Consider the following 21,936-nt stretch of genomic DNA (forward strand, 5'->3'; position numbering starts at 1 on the left):
GAACTGGTATATACTGGTTTGGTATCGCCGGTATCGCAGGATTGTACTGTTGTACTATCAGAATTTGATAAAACAGAGATGTTGTGATTTGATTAGAATATTGATAAAGAATATATTGGTATTGTCATTGCCAGATTGAACAGTGACAGACTTTGAGTCGAGACTTTGATTGTATCAGCGTGACAGCAAGAAAGGTATAAATAAATGTTGATTCGGGATTGCACAACTCGAGTTAGGTTTAACTTGAGTTTTCCTAAATCACATACTTTATGTTATTGCATTGATATTTGCAGATTATCAGATTGATATGTTAATGTATTGACTTAGAACAGAGTCAGAGTCCGAGTCTAGGGCAGACAGCCTAGCTAGGGCAGAACCGCCGAGTCTTTCTCAGAACCGATAAGACTCTAGACTTACGGTGTATCGATGAGCTTCAGATGTAGATCGACGTCTATCTCAGACACACTCGATACAGCATACCAAAGTCTAAATTAGATTGGGATCCCTAGATTTGAGATAAGATAAAATTAGATCACGAGTCATTAATTCATGTAATCAGAGCAGATACATGTTTTGATGTTTGTTTATGCTTTTATATACGTTTTATATGATTGCATTTAATACATTGTTTATACTGGGATATTTATATCTCACCGGAGTTATCCGGTTGTTGTCTTGTTTGTATGTGTGCATGACAACAGGTGGGACAGGTACAGGGTCACAGAGGTGAAGACAGATCGAGATTAGAGTGGTGATACCGGACTTGGACTAGAGTTAGGGTTTAAACACTTGATAGTAGTTGTTGAACCTGAGTATGTATGATTGTATATTTTATCAGACTTGTACTTTTATACTGATATGTATAGGAGTTTGATTCCATTACCTTCCGCATTTAAAAAAAAAAAAAAAATTTTAGACCCTGATTATTATAATTGATTTTGTCTCAATGACGATTAAGAACATGATTAGCGTCCGGGTCCCCACAACTCAAGGAGTTGAACTTATAATTTAAATATTAAATTCAAATGTTGAATTTATAATTGATTTAGTTTATTAAACTCAAAAGTTGGGTTTATTAAATATTAAATTTCGGAGATTATAAAATTCAAGGAGTTGAATTTATAATTTTAATAATAAATTCAAATGTTGAATTTATTATGAATTTAATTTATTAAACTCAAAAGTTGAGTTTATTAAATATTAAATTAAATATGATGGGAGATATGTTTAATGGGCTTGTAGGAGTACAAGTCCAACATATTAAATTATTAAAGTTCTTAATGGACTTTAATATAATTAATTAAACGTGTCCATTTAATTAACAAAGCCCATTGGATTTAATTAAGAAACCTAAATCCATAATTATGGAAATTAGGTCAAATACTCTTGTTTTTAATATATAAATAAAAAGGTGGTAGCCTCCCAGTCTCCCAATTTTTGTGACTCACGAGAATTGCTTAAAAATTCCTCCAAAATTTTGGCCAACTTTTCAGAAAAGGAGATTTGAGTCTCTCTCAAATTTTAAATCTCCAACGTAAAAACTTCTCCCAATTTTCTAGTGCAAATTGGAAGAGGAACAATCTTTCCAGTCGTGGACCGGATTAGGAGATCGAAGAAAGTTCGTAGGGATTTACAACATGAGCTACGTCCGCTAATACCGGAGTAGTTGGAAGAAACAACGACACATCTTTAGGCATTATATGAAATTTGACACTAACAGATGGATTAATTTTCCACAAGCTCAATCGTTCCTTAACATACTAAAAAAGCGAAATGTCCATCAAGAAACGTACTTCAAAGTTTAACAGAAGAGGCACTTGAGTTTCCTTCAGTTTTGCAGCTATAGAAAGACAAGCGACAGCAGCCAGTTGACTGATCCATGGGTTAACCAGTCATGACAGTGAACCCGTAATGGGCAATCACCTTCAACATCCATTCAACAACCTCATTTTTTTCCGTATCCAAAAACCCATCAGACTTAAGCAAGCACAAGATAGAGTAAGTGCATAACAAACTTAAGCCATACAATAAAGCAACAAAATTATGATCCAAACATTCAACTCTAGTAAGACAACTCTGTCATTGTTGCTAGATCATAATTAGAATAGACAAAAATGTATTATTGGAAAAAAAAATATGCCAAGTTATATGATTCCCAAAAACATTATTAAAGCAACCCGTATATTACAAATTTCTGTCTAGAATCTCCTTGTAGACAACATTTTTTGTTCGAGTGTCATCTGTGTCTCGGATTGCATCCGGTCGAATCAATACTTTTGTAGTTTCCCTCGAAGTGCCTCTGGATAATGCAACATATAATTGTCCATGAGAAAAAATAGGATGAGGCAAGTATACTCCAACATTAGGTATTGTTTGACCTTGAGCTTTGTTAATTGTCATTGCAAAACAAAGCCTGATTGGGAACTGTTTTCTTCGAAACTGAAAATGATATCCTTCATTTTCAGTAGGAGATAATGGAATTCGAGGAATGAATACTTGTTTGCCAGTGTGTTGACCAATAGTGATTTTTGCATAAATAACATTGTTTTCAAATGATCTGCAAACCATTCTAGTCCCATTGCACAAACCATCTGAAGGGTCTAGATTTTGTAGCAACATAACAGTGCAATTAATTTTCAGGACCAAGCGATGAGGAGGCATTCCATTCGGGGTTAATGAATTTAGAAATTCTTGTGGATAAAAATTATGAGAATCATCCATTGCCTCATCGAAGCTTGTAAATACTCGAGATTCTCCAGGAAACATCTGAATTATTTTCTCATTTAGGTGATCCACGTACTCATTCTTTGATGCAAGAATTGCCCGATTAGTGATATAAGTAGCAGAATGACAATTTTTTTCCAATTCTGGAAAAATTTCATCGATCAATTTTTTCTCTGAAGCCTCTTCATCATCATCATCAAATTTTATGAGCATCTCATCAAGAATCTTAACATTACCTTCATTATCAGTAGCTTCAGTTCCATTACCAATACGAAGCAAAAACTCGCAAAAAATGGGATCTGTTTTTGCTCTCATATTCACAGACAAAGTTAGTTGGGTCATTTCCGAGAATAAATAAGATTTCACCAAACTTGCATTGATTGTTTCTTGGATTGTAGCTTTTGGAAGTACAGGCAAAACTTGCATAAAATCCCCACCTAGAACAACCACTTTTCCACCAAGGTGCTTATCAATTCCAGTTATGTCTTGTAGACTTCGATCTACTGCTTCGATTGCTGTTTTTTTTGCCATTGGTGCTTCATCCCAAATAATTAAATGAGTGCGCCGTAACAATTCTGCAAGAGCACTTTGTTTTGCTATTGTGCAGTAACTCTCCTCATGTAAATCAATTGGAATTTTAAAGCGGGAATGAGCCGTTCGTCCACCTGGTAATATTGAAGCTGCAACTCCTGAAGTTGCTGTAGCTAGAGCAATCATTTTATTTTTTCTGACTTCTGCAAGCAGTGCTCTATATAAAAATGTCTTTCCAGTTCCTCCAGGTCCGTTAACAAAAAACAAGCCACCATTTCCCTTGTTTACAGACTCCAGAATTTTTCGAAATGCTTCATGTTGGCCACTATTCAACTTGAACTGTGCCAAATAATCATCTTCTGAGATTTGTATTGACGTTTCTTCTTCTATCTCTCTGAAAATTGGTATATTGCATTGATTCATGTCGAGAGATATTTGTGGGAGATCAAAAGCACCAATGTGTTTTCCCATGCTTTCCAAAATTATTTTTATACTTTGAAGTGTTTTTGAGACTATTAACTCTTTGTTTTGACTAAACTCTTTTTGGTAATCCTCAGACATTGCTTCTAAGTATGAATCCCATAACAATCTCACGTTAACTGGTCCACAATACACTAAAAGTGTTGCAAATAATCTCCGCAAAGCATGTGGCATTTGGAAGGTAACAGCTTCGTTCAAACATTCAAGAGTACTTTGGTCAGATTCAAGTAATCCCCTTTTTTGTGCTGATTCTTTGAAAGTAACACAATTATTTCCATTAACTATTAGCAAATCATCAAAAGAAGTGGGTCCTCTTACATGATTTAGTAGAAGTCTCAAATAGTACCTTTCTCCTTCGTTGGGATTTGCTGCATTTACGCGACCAATAACTTTTCTTTTCTTCCTTTCGTACCAGCATTTACTTTGGTTATCCCAAACATAATATTCAGGAAACTCTGTATAGAACAATGTTACTGCCTTTGTGCTAACTGAGCAAGTATGGAAAAATTCAGTTAACATTGTTTTCGAGTTGTAATCTTGCCGCAAAACATAATCCAAACTTTGATTTTTCCAAAACGTCACACAATATTTTTTTGGCAAATGTAGTGCTAAATTAATAACAGCCGGAGACATTTCATTTAAGTCAAACTCAAAAATTCTCCACAATGCTTCTTGTGCGGATACCCATCTTGCATCTTGGAAATTTCTTATTTCACCTATAGTACCGGGTTCATTTCCTGACGCAATGTGTACGGCAATTTTGTCATGACCTTTGTAAATATACTTGTAAAGATATTTAATTGCAGTCAAGCCTGAACAAATTTCAACATTTATGTGGCAATCATATCTCAAAAGAAGGTAAGGATTGTAGGGAACCACCCATTGATTATTTAATTTAGCTCTTCTTATATCTACTGTCCGGCCATCGTTTCTTCTTCGGTAAATAGCATAGCCATCTTCACCTTGAACGGTTTTTTCGCAAAACTTTCGTGGATAATGACTCTTACATTGTCCGGCAATCATGCAAGAGTTTGTTCTATTCAAATATCCACAAGGTCCATGCATCATATGCTGCGTTACAAGGTCAAATAACCTTGGATTTTTATCTTTGTTAGGTAATTCAGCCGAAACATAATCATCGAATTGATCAGCACTGTTTATCTTATATGATTTCTTCAAGATTATCAACATGTGGATATAGGGCAAACCTCTTTTTTGGAATTCAACTACGTAAACATAAGCAGCAACCATTCCAAATATTGCTTTATGAATTATTTCTTTTTTCAAGTCTTGGACCTTTGATCGAAAAACTCTAGCTGTCAAATCGGGCCGATCTTGAGGTTGTTGACTGCCCATTAAGTTATCTGTAATTTCTTTCCACTTTGGATTACAAGTCATTGTTATAAAGAGATCCGGTTTTCCAAACCTTCTTACCAATGCCATTGCATCTAAATATCTTTTTCGCATGTCTCTTGGACCTCCAATGAACGATGCAGGAAGAACAATTCTCTTTCCAATTTCACTTCCTCTTGTTTCTCCACAATTGACACTATCCACAATGCCTTGATAATACTCAGATCTCAATTCAGCTTGATTGTTTCTGCAATAATCCAAGCGTGTTGTTTCAAGTTTGATGTACATATCAACTGCATATTGTTGCAACAATCTTCTCGCATATAAAAGAACGGATGGATTCTGATTTCTTATCTGAAATTTGTAACAATAGTACTCTCGGCAAGAAACCATCCTGTTGTTATTGCTTCTAACAGCTGTAAAGATAATAAACATGCTTTTAAAAATCTGTGTATAAGAAATATATGAGCATGGAACAATATCAAATTTAGAAAACCACAATTAAAATTCAAATACATAGTTGAACTAAGATTCCCTTCAAATAATTTTTAAGTAACTCAATAGTGACCGTAAAATTTCTTCAATAAACATCTAAAACAAATACAATGAAATTTTTTGTATGGGAAATATGAGAAAAATACCTCTCTGTTCCGTTTCAATAATAGATTCCACGGAGGAAAAATTTGTTGGATTCACAATTTCATGATGTGACTGGAGAACAATACTTGCATCCTTAAATTTCGGAATGTTCTGGTGCCATCCATTTTCTCCATTTGGAAAAAGAAGTGGATATTGCAGGGGATCATAGCAACCAAAATAATGCTTTATTATGTGTTTATGTCCATCAGTCCCATGAAGTATTATGTCCCTATCATATGGAATGTCAGGATTATTTCCCTCTACCCAAATAGCAGCAACTTGATCAGCTGTAGGATGGTTGTAGCAACGCTGATCTACTCCAGCATTCTTGCATATTTGAAGTGTTACGTCTTTAATAGAAGGAAAATCATTTATTCGTTGCAATAATTCTGCGTATGGATTTTTTTTCATTACATCGATCAATAGCTTCATAGTATCTTCACAAATATCACCATTGTCGAATACACCCATCCTATTAGTCAATTCGTTGCAGCTATCCCAAAAATACAGTTGGAAATGAGATGGTTTTCCTTCACGAGGACTTAAAGGTGGGAGTGTATGGAATACTTGTCCTAAAAATCTAAATGTGTAGTTTCCACGTCTCGAAGAAGCAAGATTAGTATCCATTTTAACTCCAAAAGACGTGAATGAAAATATACTGTTATATACTCTGATTCTTTTGCGAAAATCCTCTGATTTTTGAGATTGTGCGTCGGTAAATAGTAAAAATAATTCATGTGGAATTGTAGTGGCTGCTAATCTGATTTTTCCATTATCACAGCAGAACGTGGGGCTCTCAAATTCAAATTTTTTAGCCCCGCAGTGATGACACAAGAGCATTGAATTTATTTCACGTAATCCTATTGTTCCTACATGTCATGGGCAAGGGAAAAATATAATTATATGATAATTCCATAAAACATAAGAATGTATAAATAAATTTGGTAGTGGATTCATCAGGGCATGAATGATAAACAATTATTTCTTGTACCTTGATGTTTAATAGCTGCGAGTAACGTGACATTATCTTTCTCTTTTCTTTTTTTTTTTTGGGCTCTAATGCATTCTCTGAATGTTTGTCCACCGACTTGTCTTTGTCTGAAGCATTTTCTGGAAATAAGTCTTTAAATATTATAGTCAGCTGCATGAATTTAAAAAAAGATGTAACGGGAAAATTTACTACATGTTATACGTATCATAAAAAAATACCTTGAGACACTTGTTTTTTTTGCACGTCATCGGCAAGCATAGAGCTATTATCATCATATAATACCCTATTCATATAATAAATAAAGGAAAATAAATTTTATGGTAGATATATATTATAGTATAATTAATAGTCGAAATTAAGAGGTAGAAGATAGATTTTCGTCTCATTTCAAACTTGCACATCGAAAATGGAACGACATTGAAATCTAATTACGAGCGTAATTTTTTTTCCCTTAAATAATTTTGACAAGATAAAGTACAATTTAACGATATAACAATTTATCACAATGGGGAAAACAATGATGAAATGAAGTTTGGAATACCTGCTTGACTTGTAACCTCTTTCTTTCCTTTTCTTTCTTGGTTCAGAAGTGTTCTCAGTCCTTATTATGCCTTTTGCGGCACTTGTTGCACATGGATTTAATATTAATACAGTTGACGATATCAAGTATAAAACACGAGGATACTAATATTTTTATGCAATCGGTGAGGCTCATAATAGCATATAAAGAAAAAAATTATACCTTGGTAGTTTATTTCTGATGGCATATTAGCGATAGATTTAGAGCTATTACTTTCGAATAACAACCTGTTGATAAAAATAAAAATAATTTTGGAATATTATATCGTATGACAAAAAAAATAAAAAAACTAAATACGCCTTGAGAAAAATGTTAAATGTAAACCTTTTGGATGAGGTAAGCGAAGGTGTTCGGCCCATGTTGAAATTTTCTGTGGATGGGCAAATTGGGATTAATTGATGAGAAAATTGGAGTTGCCTAATTAATTGAAATAAATCAGTTATATGTAGGAGGAAATAAAATACTACTTATCAACATTCAAATCAATCTACATATATAAACTGGAACACTGGAATAGATCAATGTTGAAAAAAACACAGTTGTTTAAATCACGTTTATGAGCCGAACAAAATCGAGAAAATTAGTAGATTTCATGTTTTACATTATAAAAAAAAATTCACTAATCGGTATTTCTTCAATCCTAATGGTCACCCCACTGCGCAATTAATTATTAATAGTAGTGCTCCCACACAAGAAAGCTATAATTGGTCATCCTAATGTCAATATAGTGAAATTAATCAAACAATGCCAAAAAATCACTAAGACGTATTTCTTCAACTCTAATGGTACCACTGCTCAATAAATACTCATTCACACTTTTAATTAGGAGATTAATTTATTAATAGTAATGTAGCCACACAAGGAAGCTGTACTTGGGCATCCTAATGTCAATATAAGAGGCTTTTGCTTGAAGTGAAATTAATCAAACAATGCTTGGACAGCCTAATTTCTGTTGTTTGAAGCATAAAAAAAATAAAAATTAACCCAGACATCATGGAACGTACCGGGTCACCAAGTTTCCACCACGGACGGAGAGTAGTCGGTATGGTTTAGGAGAGACAGTTTCGATTTGGGTTTACGGTTGGAAGAGAGTCGATATCATAGTTTAGATATTAAATAATTAACTGTATTTGATTGGAAACAGAAACAGATTGTGAGAGGTGAAATGAAATAGTGTAGGAGTTTCGAGAGGGGGAAAGGAAAAGGGAAAGTGGGGGTGGGATGGAAGAACCGTATGGGAATCGTTGTTTTGAATTAAAATAATGAGGGTGAAAGTGTAAATTCACAATAAGAGGGGAAAAATTAAGAGTGATTTAAGGGTGAAAGTGTAAATTCACAATTATTGATGTAAATACTCATTCACACTTTTAAATAGGAGATAGATTATGTTTCAAATTTTGATTTATATCTAATATCTGCTTCATGCTTTAGATTGATTATATGATTGCATGTTCGTTGATTTATATTCTCACCGGAATTATCCGGCTGTTGTCGCGTTTGTATTTGTGCATGACAACAGTTGGGACAGGATCAGGGTCGAGGAGATGACGAGAGATCAGGATTAGAGTGGAGACCACGGACTTTGATGTTGCTGTAAATAGGGTTTGAACTCTTGATAGCTAGTTGTCGAACTTTAGTTTGTATTGAGTGTATGCTATACAGGACTTGTACCTTATGTTATACTGATATGTATAATAGTATGATTTCCATTACGTTCCGCATTTTAAAAAAAAAAATTAGACCCTGTTTATTATAATCCATTAAATTATCCCAATGACGATTATGAACTTGATTAGCGTCCGAGTCCCCACAGACTGTAAAAGCGTTTGTAACTAAGAGTTTAAGTTTTGGCAGTGTTAAGTCCAGTGGGTCAGTACAAGTCTTGAATTTGATCAAAGTCTTTTAGTGGATATCCTATCTTCGTGATAAAAGGGGTGACGTAGGAGTTATTCAAGTCTCCGAACATCCAGAAACAATTGTGTTCTTTTACTTTAGTTATTATATTTCAGTTAGATATTCTATCTTTCAGTCAGTTCATATTCCGCAACTGTTTTCTTCAGTATAACTGATTGTCATTGACTGACGTGATACCTAGAGTCAGTTTGTAACAGAACTGAATCCAAATCTTCGAAGAGAATATAAAATTCGTGAAGTATTTATTCAACCCCCCTTCTAAACACTTTTCATCCATCTAACCGATCCTTTCAAGTGGTATCAGAGCAGTTGTATCTCGTCTCAGAATATATTACTCAAACTGTTCAGTATGTCTTCTTTTAACAAGATCCCAATGTTTTCCAGAGTGAACTTTGACGACTGGAAAATAAGAATGCAGGCTCACTTAGCTGCACAAGATGATGATATTTGGTACGTCATAACTGACGGACCCATGAAGATTGTGAAAGCCAACACAGTTGTTGCCATTAATGATGGGCACCTCATCGTATAGAAAAGCCTAGAGAAGAATGGACGATAGAGGATAAAAGAAAAGCCAATTTGGATAATGTGGCAAAGGACATACTATACAAGAAGCTGGATAAAGTAACCTTCAGAAAAATCAAAATGTGCAAGACAGCCAAAGAGATTTGGGAGAAGTTGATCCAGCTTTGTGAAGGGAACAAACAAACCAAAGAAAACAAACTTTTTGTTGTTGTTCAGAAGTTTGGCACTATCAAAATGATAGTTGGTGAAACGATGCATGAATATGATGAAAGAACCAACTGCATCATCAATGAATTAAATGTACTTAGAAAAGTGTACACAAACAAAGAAGTTGCATTGAAGGTAATCAGAGGTCTTCCCAAGGAGTGGGACGTGAAGACCATATGAATGAGGGAATCCAAGGATCTGAACAAAGTTGAGCTTCATGATCTATTTGCTGATTTGAAAGCTTACGAGTTTGAGCTGCAAACTCGAGAAGGAGAATCTTCTACTCCAGCAGTCACGACTTCCTTAGCTGCTGTTAAAACAGAACCAACTGGTTTAGTTGAAAAAGCTGCCGATCAACTTAGCAATGATGCCATGTCATTGTTCATCAAAAAGTTCGGAAGATTTATGAGGAAAAATCAGGGAAATTTTTAGAATAAATATCAAAGAAGCAATCCCAAGGAAGAATCAAACGCTTGCTACAACTGTGGCAAACTAGGTCACTTCATTGCTGACTGTACCAAACCAAAGAAAGACAGTCAAGGCTCAACTGAAAGAAGAAAGAAACCATATGAGCACAAAAAGAGATCCAAGGATGATAAGAAGTTCTCTAGGAAGAAGCATGAAGTGCTCTTGGCTAAAGAAAGAAAATCAAAATGGGTAAAAACTGACAGCGAGGGGTCAGAACCAAAAACTTCATGCACTTCCAGTGACAGTGAAGAGGAAGTGAAATGTTTGATGGCTGGTGATACAGAACTGGAGTCCAGCAGTCAACGGGTATTTGACTTTAACTCAACTGATTTTACCAGAGAAGAACTTATTTCAACTCTCCATGATATGGTTAGTGAGTATCATAAGCTTGCCTTATCATTTGGAAAGGCTAAAGCAAAGCAAACTGATCCTATAGACAATAAGACTAAAACTGATGAATCAGTTGATATGTTGAGTCTGAAAAAGGAGATTTCTGAACTCAATACTGAAAGAATCAAGGATCAATTAATGATTCAAAAGTTAATGCTTGAAAATTCAAAGCAAACTGAGCTTATTCAGGCTTGGAACAAATCATCTGTTGCATTGACTGATATACAGAACTCACAGAAATCACTTACTGATAAAACTGGTTTAGGGTTCAGTAACCAAGATGAAATGTCTCCCAAAGATACTCGACCAAAACTGAATATGAATAAAGCGAAATACATTCACTTTGTCAAATCAGTTATGGTACAAGAACAAGCAGAGCCAAGTAAACTGGTTGAACAGCCAACTGAAATTATGAACAAGGGCAAAAGATGTGGTATTGGTTATAGCCCAAAAGTGGTAACTGATTTACGCAGTCAGCCACCAAAAAGCTTTAGCAAAAATTATTCAAATGGCTACTCCAATTACTATAATAGGAAGCCAGTTCAGAAAAGATATTGGCTGAACAATCAGTGGAAAAAGGACAAATCACATGTTGTATCTTCTGCACACTATACACCAAGCACACACAGATCAGGAAAGACCATCTGGAATACAGCAACTGGACGGTCAGTTAGACTGATCCAAGTCTGGATTCCTAAAGGACTAATCAATTTTGGACCCAAATAGAAAAGGGTACCAGAATCTTATCTTGTGTGTGATTGCAGGTAATAGGTACAAGCATTGAATCAATATGGTACTTGGATAGTGGATGCTGACGACACATGACAGGAGAGTCAAACTTGTTATCTCAACTGGTTAAGTATACTGGACCAAACATCTGTTTTGGAGATAATTCGAAAGGTAAAACTGTGGGTGAGGGTAAGCTTATCCATGGTAACTTTATCGTTAATGATGTTTTATTAGTTGAGAATCTCATGTATAATCTGATTAGCATCAGTCAATTATGCGATAGTGGATTCTCAGTTCAGTTTGACAAACATTCTTGTTCAGTCAAATGCTCAACTAATGAGGTCATCCTAACTGGAAAACGGTGTAGAAATACATACAAAGTTAGTTGGAATGATCAACCTTATGCACCAGTATGTTTAGTTGCTTCAAAATTTTCTCAAAACAGGTTGTGGCATAAGAGGTTAAACCACCTGAATTTCAAATCTATTGCATATCTGAGTAACCACAATCTTGTCACTGGTTTGCCCAAAATGGATTTTATCAAAGACAAAATTTGTCCAGAATGTCAGTTTGGTAAACAAATAAAATCTTTTTTAAAAACAAGGGCCATAAATCCTCTTACCGATTCTTAGAGCTGTGGCACATGGATCTATTTGGTCCAATACCGGTCATGAGCTTAGGGGGAATGAAATACACCTTGGTGGTTTTAGACGATTTTTCAAGATTTACTTGGGTTATTTTTCTCAAGACAAAAGACCAAACTGCTGCACAACTGATCAAGCTTTTCAAAAGATTATTAAATGAAAAATCAGTTGGTATTGATAGAATCAGATCCGATCGAGGAACTGAATTCATCAATAAAATTCTTTAAATTTTTTAGAAAATACTGGAATTAAGCATGAGCTCTCAGCAGCTAGAACTCCTCAGCAAAATGGTGTAGCTAAGAGGAGAAATCGGACTCTTAAAGAAGCTGCTATAACAATGCTTGCTGATTCGGGTATTTCTCAAAGATTTTGGGCAGAGGCATTAAACACTGCGTGTTATACTCAGAACAAATCAATGATTAATAAGAATCATATGAAAACACCTTATGAGATCTGGCATGGAAGAAAAAATGTGGTTTCATACTTCAAAATATTCGGCTACAGATGTTTCATTCTTGACAATGGCAAAAATTATTTAAAAACTTTTGATGCAAAATCTGCAGAGAGAATATTTCTTGGATATTCTTCCGTGAGCAAAGCTTATAGAGTTTTTAATAAAAACTCTTTGAATGTTGAAGAATCTATCCATGTTGTTTTTGAAGAAACTGTACTAACTGATAAGCCAACTGATCCAGTTGAGCTAGTGGATAGATTTACAGATATCAGTTTGGAGGATGATGATGAAGAAGACAATCATATCAATCAAAACAACCTCCAAACACCTGAACCAGAAGTATTAGATCAACCAGCTGAACCAGAAGTTGTTCCTAACGATCAGTTGATAGAGCAAACAAATGATATTCAGTTACCAACTGAAACCACTCCAACTGAAACTGAAAAAATTCAGTTTTCCACAGAAGCAGTTGCTGACTTAGAAGCAATGAATGCTGAACTCAGATGGAAGAAATCACATCCTCCAGAAATGGTGATAGGTAATCCATCTGATCCGGTGAGAACAAGAAATCAGATGCTCAATCTATTTATTCACTCAGCTTTTGTATCACAACTGGAACCAAAGAAAGCTGATGAAGCTCTTGCTGATCCAAACTGGATAAATGCAATGCAAAAAGAGCTAAATCAATTTATCCATAACAATGTCTGGAACCTAGTTCCAAGACCAGTTTCAAAAACTGTTATAGGTACAAAATGGGTTTTCAGGAACAAATTGAATGAAGATGGTTCAGTTGTGCGCAACAAAGCAAGGCTAGTAGAACAAGGTTATAGGCAAGAAGAAGGAATTGACTACGATGAGACATATGCACCAGTTGCAAGACTGGAGGCAATCAGAATATTCCTTGCCTATGCTTCATTCAAAAACTTCAAAGTTTACCAGATTGACGTAAAGAGTGCATTTCTGAATGGCCAGTTTCAGGAAGAAGTATACGTTGAACAACCTCCGGGTTTTATCAATCATCACCTTCCTGATCATGTCTACCATTTGAACAAAATCTTATATGGTCTTAAGCAAGCTCCAAGAGCTTGGTATGACAATCTTTCAAAATTTATAACTGATCACGATTTTTCTGTTGGATCAGTTGACAAGACTTTGTTCAAATTCTCCAAGAATGATCATATTCTACTCGTTCAAATTTATGTTGATGACATCATTTTTGGGTCAACTAACCCCAAATTATGCGAGAAATTTGCTAAGTTGATGCACGAGAAATTTGAAATGAGCATGATGGGTGAACTGAAATTCTTTCTTGGATTACCAGTGAATCAACTGGAGTCGGGTACTTTCATTAGTCAAACTAAATACACAAAGGAATTACTGAAGAAGTTGGCATGGAATCATGTTCAGCTGCAAATACTCCCATGAGTTCATCAGTAAAACTGGACACAAATCAAGGGAGAATATCAGTTGAGACGACGCTTTACAGAGGTTTAATAGGTTCATTATTCTACCTAACTGCTAGTCGTCCAGATATTGTATTTGTTGTTTGCATGTGTGCTAGATTTCAGGCAAATCCTATGCAATCACATTTTACAGCTGCCAAGCGTATTCTAAAATATCTAAAAGGCACACAAAATGTTGGGTTATGGTATTCTAAAGATTCTTCTTTCAATTTAGTTGGATATTCAGATGCAGATTATGCAGGATGTAAGCTTGATCGTAAAAGTACAAGTGGATCATGTAAATTTCTAGGAGACAGACTGATCTCTTGGTTCAGCAAGAAGCAAACATCCATAGCAACTTCCACAACTGAGGCAGAATACCTTGTTGTGGAAGCTACTGTGCTCAACTGCTCTAGGTTCAGCAACAACTGAGAGATTATGGAATTGACGCAAAAGAGTCACCCATATTTTGTGACAATACAAGAACGATTGCTATTACCTACAATCCAGTTCTTCACTCCAGGACCAAGCACATAGATGCCAGGCATCACTTCATCAGAGATCATGCCTTGAAGAAGGGAATCAGACTTGAATATGTTTCAGCTGATCAGCAAGCAGCTGATATCTTCACCAAACCATTGGCTGAGACTAAGTTTTCTCATTTTCGCAATATACTTGGATTAATTTATTTATCTTAATTTTTATCAGTTAATTTTTATCGATTAATCTTTATCATTAATTTTGCTTATGAGTTAATTGTTAGTTGATGAAATTGAAAACATATACAGGAAAATAAAAGACAAAGATAAATTGAAATGACATTTTATTCATCTGAAGAAATCATCATGGATTACAGTGTACAATTCTTCCTGAACAAAAGCTCTCCACTTGCTCATTCATTGAGTTAAATCTCCATTGGAAGTCTTATGGAAGCTGTCAGACTCAGCCAAAAGCTCTAGGATTCTCTTCTCCTTATAGAGCATCAGCTGATAATCTCTGTCATACTCGAAAATATTCACGGTGTGTGCCACGTGCAGGCGCTCCCGGTATTTCTCCAGTTTCTCCACCAGGAAGGGAGTGGTAGCCATCTCATTCTCCCAAAGTAACCGGAGTTCTTGTAAATCCTCCCAGTAGCAAGGGATTTGATGGAAGACTTCTTCTTCAATTGTCTCTTTCCTTTTCTCTAGTGCAGGTCGCATAAATTCTTCAGCCATATCCGGAGCTTTTGAACTACTTGCATCTGCCACTTTAGCTGTTGAATTTCTTTTTTCTGATATATTTGCAACTAACTGTTCTACTTTTATTTATAGACCAGGAAAAGGAAGATGAAAGGAAAATGTCATTACAGCAGACGATTACACTACTAAGCATCAGGATAATTTTAATTAATCTTGCTTATATTCTCATAATTTTTATATGCATTTATTAAGGGGGAATATTGGTTTTAAGAGGTTAACTGAGAAGATAAATGTTAGTCAACTCTCAACTGAAAGGACACAGTCTTACAACTGATCGTTCAGTTGGGTATTTCACTAATCTTCTCATTTAAGTTAACTAATTAACCATATTATATTCCAAATCAAGTGACGTGACTGACTGCTATATCATGATGAATCTTATCTTAAAACGTGGATGCATATTAACCGTTTAAATTGTACACACGCTTATAGCACACGTTACACACTCTTACAGCACACGTACACATGTTTTCATTCAAAATTTTGAATGGACTAACATGTGTCCAGAATTTGAATAGTCACATACATAAGTACCATTCCCCGCTTAATTTCAGTTTCTTCTTACGCGTACATCAATTTTCAAGAGAAAAATCATACACTCCGAGCTTGTGTCTTGTTAAATTTCAGGTTTTCTTAATCTCAGAAATGGCAAATCAAATTCCGGCACACTTATTGAACTCTATGGCTATCAATTTTGAGTCGGCCCTATCAATCGGAGAAGCCGATGTGAAGAATGTCTTTCTGAAGCTTGAATCAGCAGGGTTGAAAACTTTCTTAGGGCAATTCTCACAAGTGATCTATCCGAAGGAACTTCAAGATTTCTACTCAAATAGATTTATCAACTCTGATGGAAGCATCATCTCTACTGTCAACAATCACCTGTTGACCATCTCTGAATATTCTCTTGGAGAATTATTTTTGTTGCCTTCTGATGGGTTAGCACAACTTGCTGAAGTCAAAGCATCTGATGTCGAAGAGATGCAAACCTTACTTTCTGCTGATGGACGGAAAATCAAAGTTTCCGATCCAAAGAAGGAGCTGAAGCATGAGGTTCAGTTACTGGCCGACATTGTAGCCAAGGGGTTATTGGCAAAGGCAGGATCCTTTGCTGCTTTAACTTTGGAGAAATTTCAAACCATTACTGTCATCATGGCTGGACGAAGACTCAATTTGAAGCACCTCCTTTTCAACATCTTGAAGAATATGTTCTCTTCCACCAAACAGTCAAAAGGTTTTGCAATACAGCTGAGCTATTTGATGAAAGTCAAATGGTTAGTAACTGATGATTCCGAGAGATTATCTAAATTCAAAGTGTTCAATGCCAAGAATATTTTGCCACCAAAAACTAAGTTGGACATCTCTCCTGAAAAATTTATTAAGATCAAGATATTGGGATGCAGTAGGCTGATCCCAAATCAGTTAAGATTGCCAAGAATCTAGCATAGAAGAAGACTTCAAAGCGCAAACTGCTTATCAGTGATTCTCATGTAGAGAAGACCCTGTCTTCTCCAATTGTCAAGAAACTATGGACACTGAAAACCAAACCTATTGCTACAGTTGAAGTCATACCAACTGATAGGGTGATGAAATCAGGATCTCAACAACCAATCCAGGCTGTTGCATTGAAGGCAATTCCAACTGAGTCCTCAACTAAGGATCAGTTACCCTTGTTCACCATTCCGCCAAAGAGTAAAATCACTAAATCTAGTGATAAAACAAGACTTGCTGGAGTAAAAGCTCCACTTATTAATATTTCTCCTTACTCCCATTTACCATTTGCCAGACCAACAGGAGTTGTGCTCAGAGAGAAGATTGATGTAACTACGTCTGGATTAACCATTCCTCATATTTTGACTAACTCCAAGAGCAAAGGTAAAATACAAGAAGAGCCCAGACCTTCGAATGCCATTCAAACTCACATTGATCTAATTTGGCAAGAGGTCAATAAATTTGCTGAAGAGAAGCTCCAAGTTTTTGAAGAATGGGTAAATTTCAAAGTTCGAGTTTTTGCCAAGGACCTCCACAAAAAATCTAAGCTGAAAAGATTTATTGCTCTGGAAAGAGTAGTGCTGAAGATGATCAAAGATTCTTAAATTTATCAAGCTTTGCAGAGGAAGAGGTATTTCTTTGATCTTTCAAGAGAAAAGAAGCTGCAGCAGATTGTTACTGAGCTTCGGCAGAATTTCAATACCACAAGTCCAACTACATTCAATGACAAAGCAGTGTATGCTCAACTGGAAACAGGTTTGATTGTACTACAATCAGAAATTAAACAGTGGGAAATGGATCAAGAACTGATCATCCCAGCATTTTCTCAAGAAATTGTGACTGAAGAACTAGCTGAACAATTAGCTGGAGAGCATGATAAGGACACTCTGCTACCCTTTCTCCTCATCTTCAATTGCTCCACCTTCATCCTTGTCATCGCCTCCTATTGATCATCCCAAGATGTATTCAGAAGCTGAATTGACAATAGCTCATATTGATGAAATTATTGAATCGGTGGTTCAACAATCTTTCACCAATGAACCTTTGTCAGTTGATCACTCCGCTGATCAATCAGTTGAAGAGAACCCATCTTAACTGAAGAGCTAGTTAAAGCTGTCATTTTTGAACCAAATGATCAAGCTATGATGTCTGTTCAATCACCAGATCACCAAATTACTGAGAATCCGGAGGCTCTATTAACTACTTCAGAAAATCCTCCAACAGTTGTGTCAGCTCGAATCTCAGATGTTCATCAGGCAGAAGCATCAGTTCATGATCCTCTAGTTGAAGACCCTGCAAACTCTCACATTCAGCAGGAAAGCTCAAATGCTAATCAACAACAGTCTTCCCTTCTTCTGGTCCAAGCGGAAGTTACGGAAACAGATGTTCTAGCATCGACTATTGCTGAAACAATGATATCTGAAAGAACCATGGTGGTTTATGATCGACTCTCTCAGGAAACTGAAGCGTCGGATCAGCCAAATCCTCATTCCGCCAAAGATCTTGATTTCGTTCTTGAAGAGATTCAAGACATTCAGCATAATATACACAGAGTGATTAATGATTTGTACAAAATCCAGCATACTCAACTAGAACATTCTGAAGCATTCAACTCAGAGAAACTGAAAGCAATTCAAGAAGCCTTAACCTCTCTTTCTCAGTCAGTGGACTCAATTCAAAAGAACAAAGGTTTGGCTCAGAGTCTCTCCATCACTCAAGACGTTATCAGCAAACGAGTTGAAAATCTGGAGACGCTTGTAACAAGAAAAATAGACTCTTTGCAAACCACAATGCTCTCTGCCGTCTCTAACATATCCACTTCTGTAAATATCTTATCAACCGATGTTCGGAAATTATCTCTTCAGATGGGTTTATTTGACAAAAAGGGGAAGAGATTAAAGAGCTGCTAGATCAACAAAAGAAGAACAGTCTTTGAGTCATTGTCTATTACTCAACTCTATATCAAAACTTTTATGATATCTACGATGAGTTCAGTTGTTCAGTTATTTTGTGCTTAGTTTTGTCAAACACCTTAAAGGGGGAAATTGTTGGAAACAAAATTACGGTGTTTGACAAATTGCCAACTGATTATGCGAACCAACTGAATCTAGTAAACTGAACTCCGCAACTGAATATAGTAAACTGATCTACGCAACTGAAACGCAACTCAGTTTTTCTCCACACCAGCTAATTGCCCAGTAGCTGATTAATTCAGCTGAACACGTCATTAACAACCGACAGATAGTATCACTACAATCTGCAACTATCTGTGGGACGCCACATTTCAGAGGTCACAGAGTACGGTTGTCAGAAGAATAATGTAATGCCCGAGAATTGTAGGTTGATAAGACGAGATTATGAATTGTTGCATTGATGAGACACCTCCCCCGCGCTACCATTATCGATCGCACCCGCGGTAGGTGTGCAGAAAGTTAGAGTTTTGAATACATCTATACCGCACCCGCACCAAGAAGTACACCGCACCCGCGGTGGATGGGCAGTAAGTTGGATTGTTGCTACTGGAGGGTGAGCGCACCCGCGGTGAAAAAGGGACCGCACCCGCGGTCGCTGTTTCTGGAATTTTGGATGGGATGCCGTGAGCTCAGCGCACCCGCGGTTGAAAGCTAGCGCACCTGCGGTAGAGCAAGTGCGAGAAGTCCAGCATGCATATTAACTTGACAACTAGATTGTTAGACATTTAAAATGTACTTTCTTCATTCTTGTATCAGCTTTCACCGAGAAAAACTCCATGGGAGAAATGGTATCAAACTTCTTTCAAGTTTAGAAAATAAATTGTGGAAGATCTATCCATCCAAACTTCAATCCAAGCATAAATTCTTGCTCCTCTCATCAAGGGCTATCAAAGGATGTAAGTATCTTTAAGTTTCAGCATGTTTGAAGTTACATGTTGGGGAAATTCTGATATACTTGTAATTATGTGTTTTTGAGATCATCGACATCGTAGAAACATAAACGGATCGAGAAAATGATAGCAAATGACATTGTTATGATTTCCAGCATATAAGTGATTGAGTATATGAAGATTTTCAGAGGTTAAGGATTATGTTGATTGTTATTGAGTTTTCGGTATATCGAGAATCCGCCGTTATGCCGTTGAAATGACTTGAAATGAAATATTGATCCGTACTAGTATAAGTTTGATTTGTGGATTGATATTGTGATATGTGACATTGCCATTTCAGATTTCTAGTGACAAGAATCGACTTCAAGACTTCGATCTTAATAAAGACTGTACGACAAGAAGGTATAATTCATGTTAATTCGGGAAGATACAACTCGAATTAGATTTGATTTGAGTTTCCCAAAATCACATACTAGATTGTTGTTTATATTTTGTTATGCTTATGCTTTATTTATAGATTTATATTCAAGCATTAAGATAGGAGAGTCATTGGCAGATTTGCCAAATTTCTAGATGTTCGGTGATATCGACGCATAGGAGCAGATTGACTCCGATTGTAGACATTCGATACAGACAGGACCGAAGTCTAGGAATAAGACATACCGTCACCCCGATTTGGAGGGTAGGTGGCAGACTGTGACGTCTTATTCACACTGAGATCCCTAGATTTAGATACGAGTCGAGTTATAGAGTAAGAGTCGGATTGTTTTATCTGTATTCACTAATGTGTCATAATTACCGAAACATGTGTTATGATTTATTATGAAATTGCATGACTGTTGAGACTTTGATTGTTGCACTCCCAAGAGCAGGTTGTCCACAAGTAGTATAATTCGGTGAGTGCGAATATCGTATCCACGAGGAAGTTAAGGTAATTACAAGTCCACTACAATGTTTTTTTATTTTTAATTTTTTTTAGTTGTTTGAATCTTTAGTTGGTAATTTTTAATTGTTCAAATTTTAATTAAGTAGTTGAGATTAAAGGATCCACTCTTGGTATTTTAATAAAGTTAACATTAACGAACATTATTGAAATCCAGTTAATAAAATGGTTCCAATATATTAAATAATCATATTTATATTATGTTATATATTATTATCTTTTAAGTATATAATATATACCAAAACTTATAAATGTTGTCAAGTATTTATTGTGCTATATATATATTTGTAAACACTAAATCAAGGTTCTCACTTTAAATGGTTGGTAAAACCAAACAAACATTTAAATGGTTCCAAGAATTTAATATTATAATATATTCATATATAATAAATAAGGCATCCACTTTAAATGGTTGGTAATATCAAACTAACATTTAAATGGTTCGAAGAATTTAGTGTAACATATAGCAACAATAAATCAAAACTCCCACTTATAAGTAGGGTATAAAAATGCTTAAAGAAATAAATATAACATAAACAATAAATAATGATTAAATAATATAAAACATAGATTCTTACCTTTTAGTAACTTTATTATCATGCCAAGATTTTCACCTTTTCATCTCAACTTTAGGAAGTTAGCTATTCATTATTCAAAGTGTAAAACTTTGAATATGAAATTAACATGCTAATTATATTTAAATGAAGAAATAAAGGAAAAATATAGAGAGAAATATTATGAACTCAAAGGTTTGTTCATAGAATGAGGGATATCTCAATACATTACAATACACCCCTATTTATAGCCAAATTTAGGGAGACAACCACAAATAAAATATTATTTTTTTACACATAAGTCTTCATTGGTGTTCCAAGATATTATATTATATTACACATCACTTTAGAAAATCTTCTTCTCCGAATTTGCTTCTTCACATAAAAAGAAACATGTGGATAATTGAGTTGTCTAGTTGTGGTATTTTTTTCAAACCATTTGACCAAGTAATTTGAGAGATATGGTCAAAATACTAGAGCATGGTAAAACTGCCAGTCTTTTGATAACTTTATTTGTTGCTTAATTTGATCCCAATTGTGAGAGGATTTTTATCTCATGCTTGCCATCAATATTGTAGATATTAACATCAACTTTCTACAGGTCCAAGAATCATCTTAATCCCATTTGCAACGCCAAGTTTATTCTTGTTTTATCGAACTTGTAAAAAATAGTAAAAACTTGTAATCACACAGCAACTTATATTTTATACAATTTATTACAAAACATATAATATTTAAACATTTAATAAAACAAAAACTATATATTATATTATAAAACA

General features: G+C 35.4%; 1 protein-coding gene across 1 annotated transcript; it reads right to left on the reverse strand.

Moving 5' to 3' along the window:
* Positions 1–1,893: 1,893 nt before the first annotated feature.
* Positions 1,894–6,945, reverse strand: LOC140810053 (uncharacterized). Its single transcript, XM_073167861.1, has 4 exons — positions 6,937–6,945; positions 6,719–6,849; positions 5,730–6,596; positions 1,894–5,504 (listed from the first exon to the last, which is right to left on the reverse strand). Exons 3-4 carry the CDS (start codon positions 6,565–6,567, stop codon positions 2,185–2,187), a joined length of 4,158 nt encoding a protein of 1,385 aa, XP_073023962.1. The 5' UTR covers positions 6,568–6,596; positions 6,719–6,849; positions 6,937–6,945; the 3' UTR covers positions 1,894–2,184.
* Positions 6,946–21,936: the final 14,991 nt, after the last annotated feature.

The sequence above is a fragment of the Primulina eburnea genome, chromosome 13 (assembly GCF_022965805.1).
Source record: "Primulina eburnea isolate SZY01 chromosome 13, ASM2296580v1, whole genome shotgun sequence".
Lineage (NCBI taxonomy): Eukaryota > Viridiplantae > Streptophyta > Magnoliopsida > Lamiales > Gesneriaceae > Primulina > Primulina eburnea.

What these genes read in the sequence shown, in the direction of transcription:
- LOC140810053 (XM_073167861.1), bottom strand. Translation starts at nt 6,567, where the DNA reads ATGCTCTTGTGTCATCACTGCGGGGCTAAAAAATTTGAATTTGAGAGC. An exon ending in TATTGAAACGGAACAGAGAG is followed by an intron (nt 5,505 to 5,729) that starts GTATTTTTCTCA and finishes TTATCTTTACAG; the next exon opens with CTGTTAGAAGCAATAACAAC.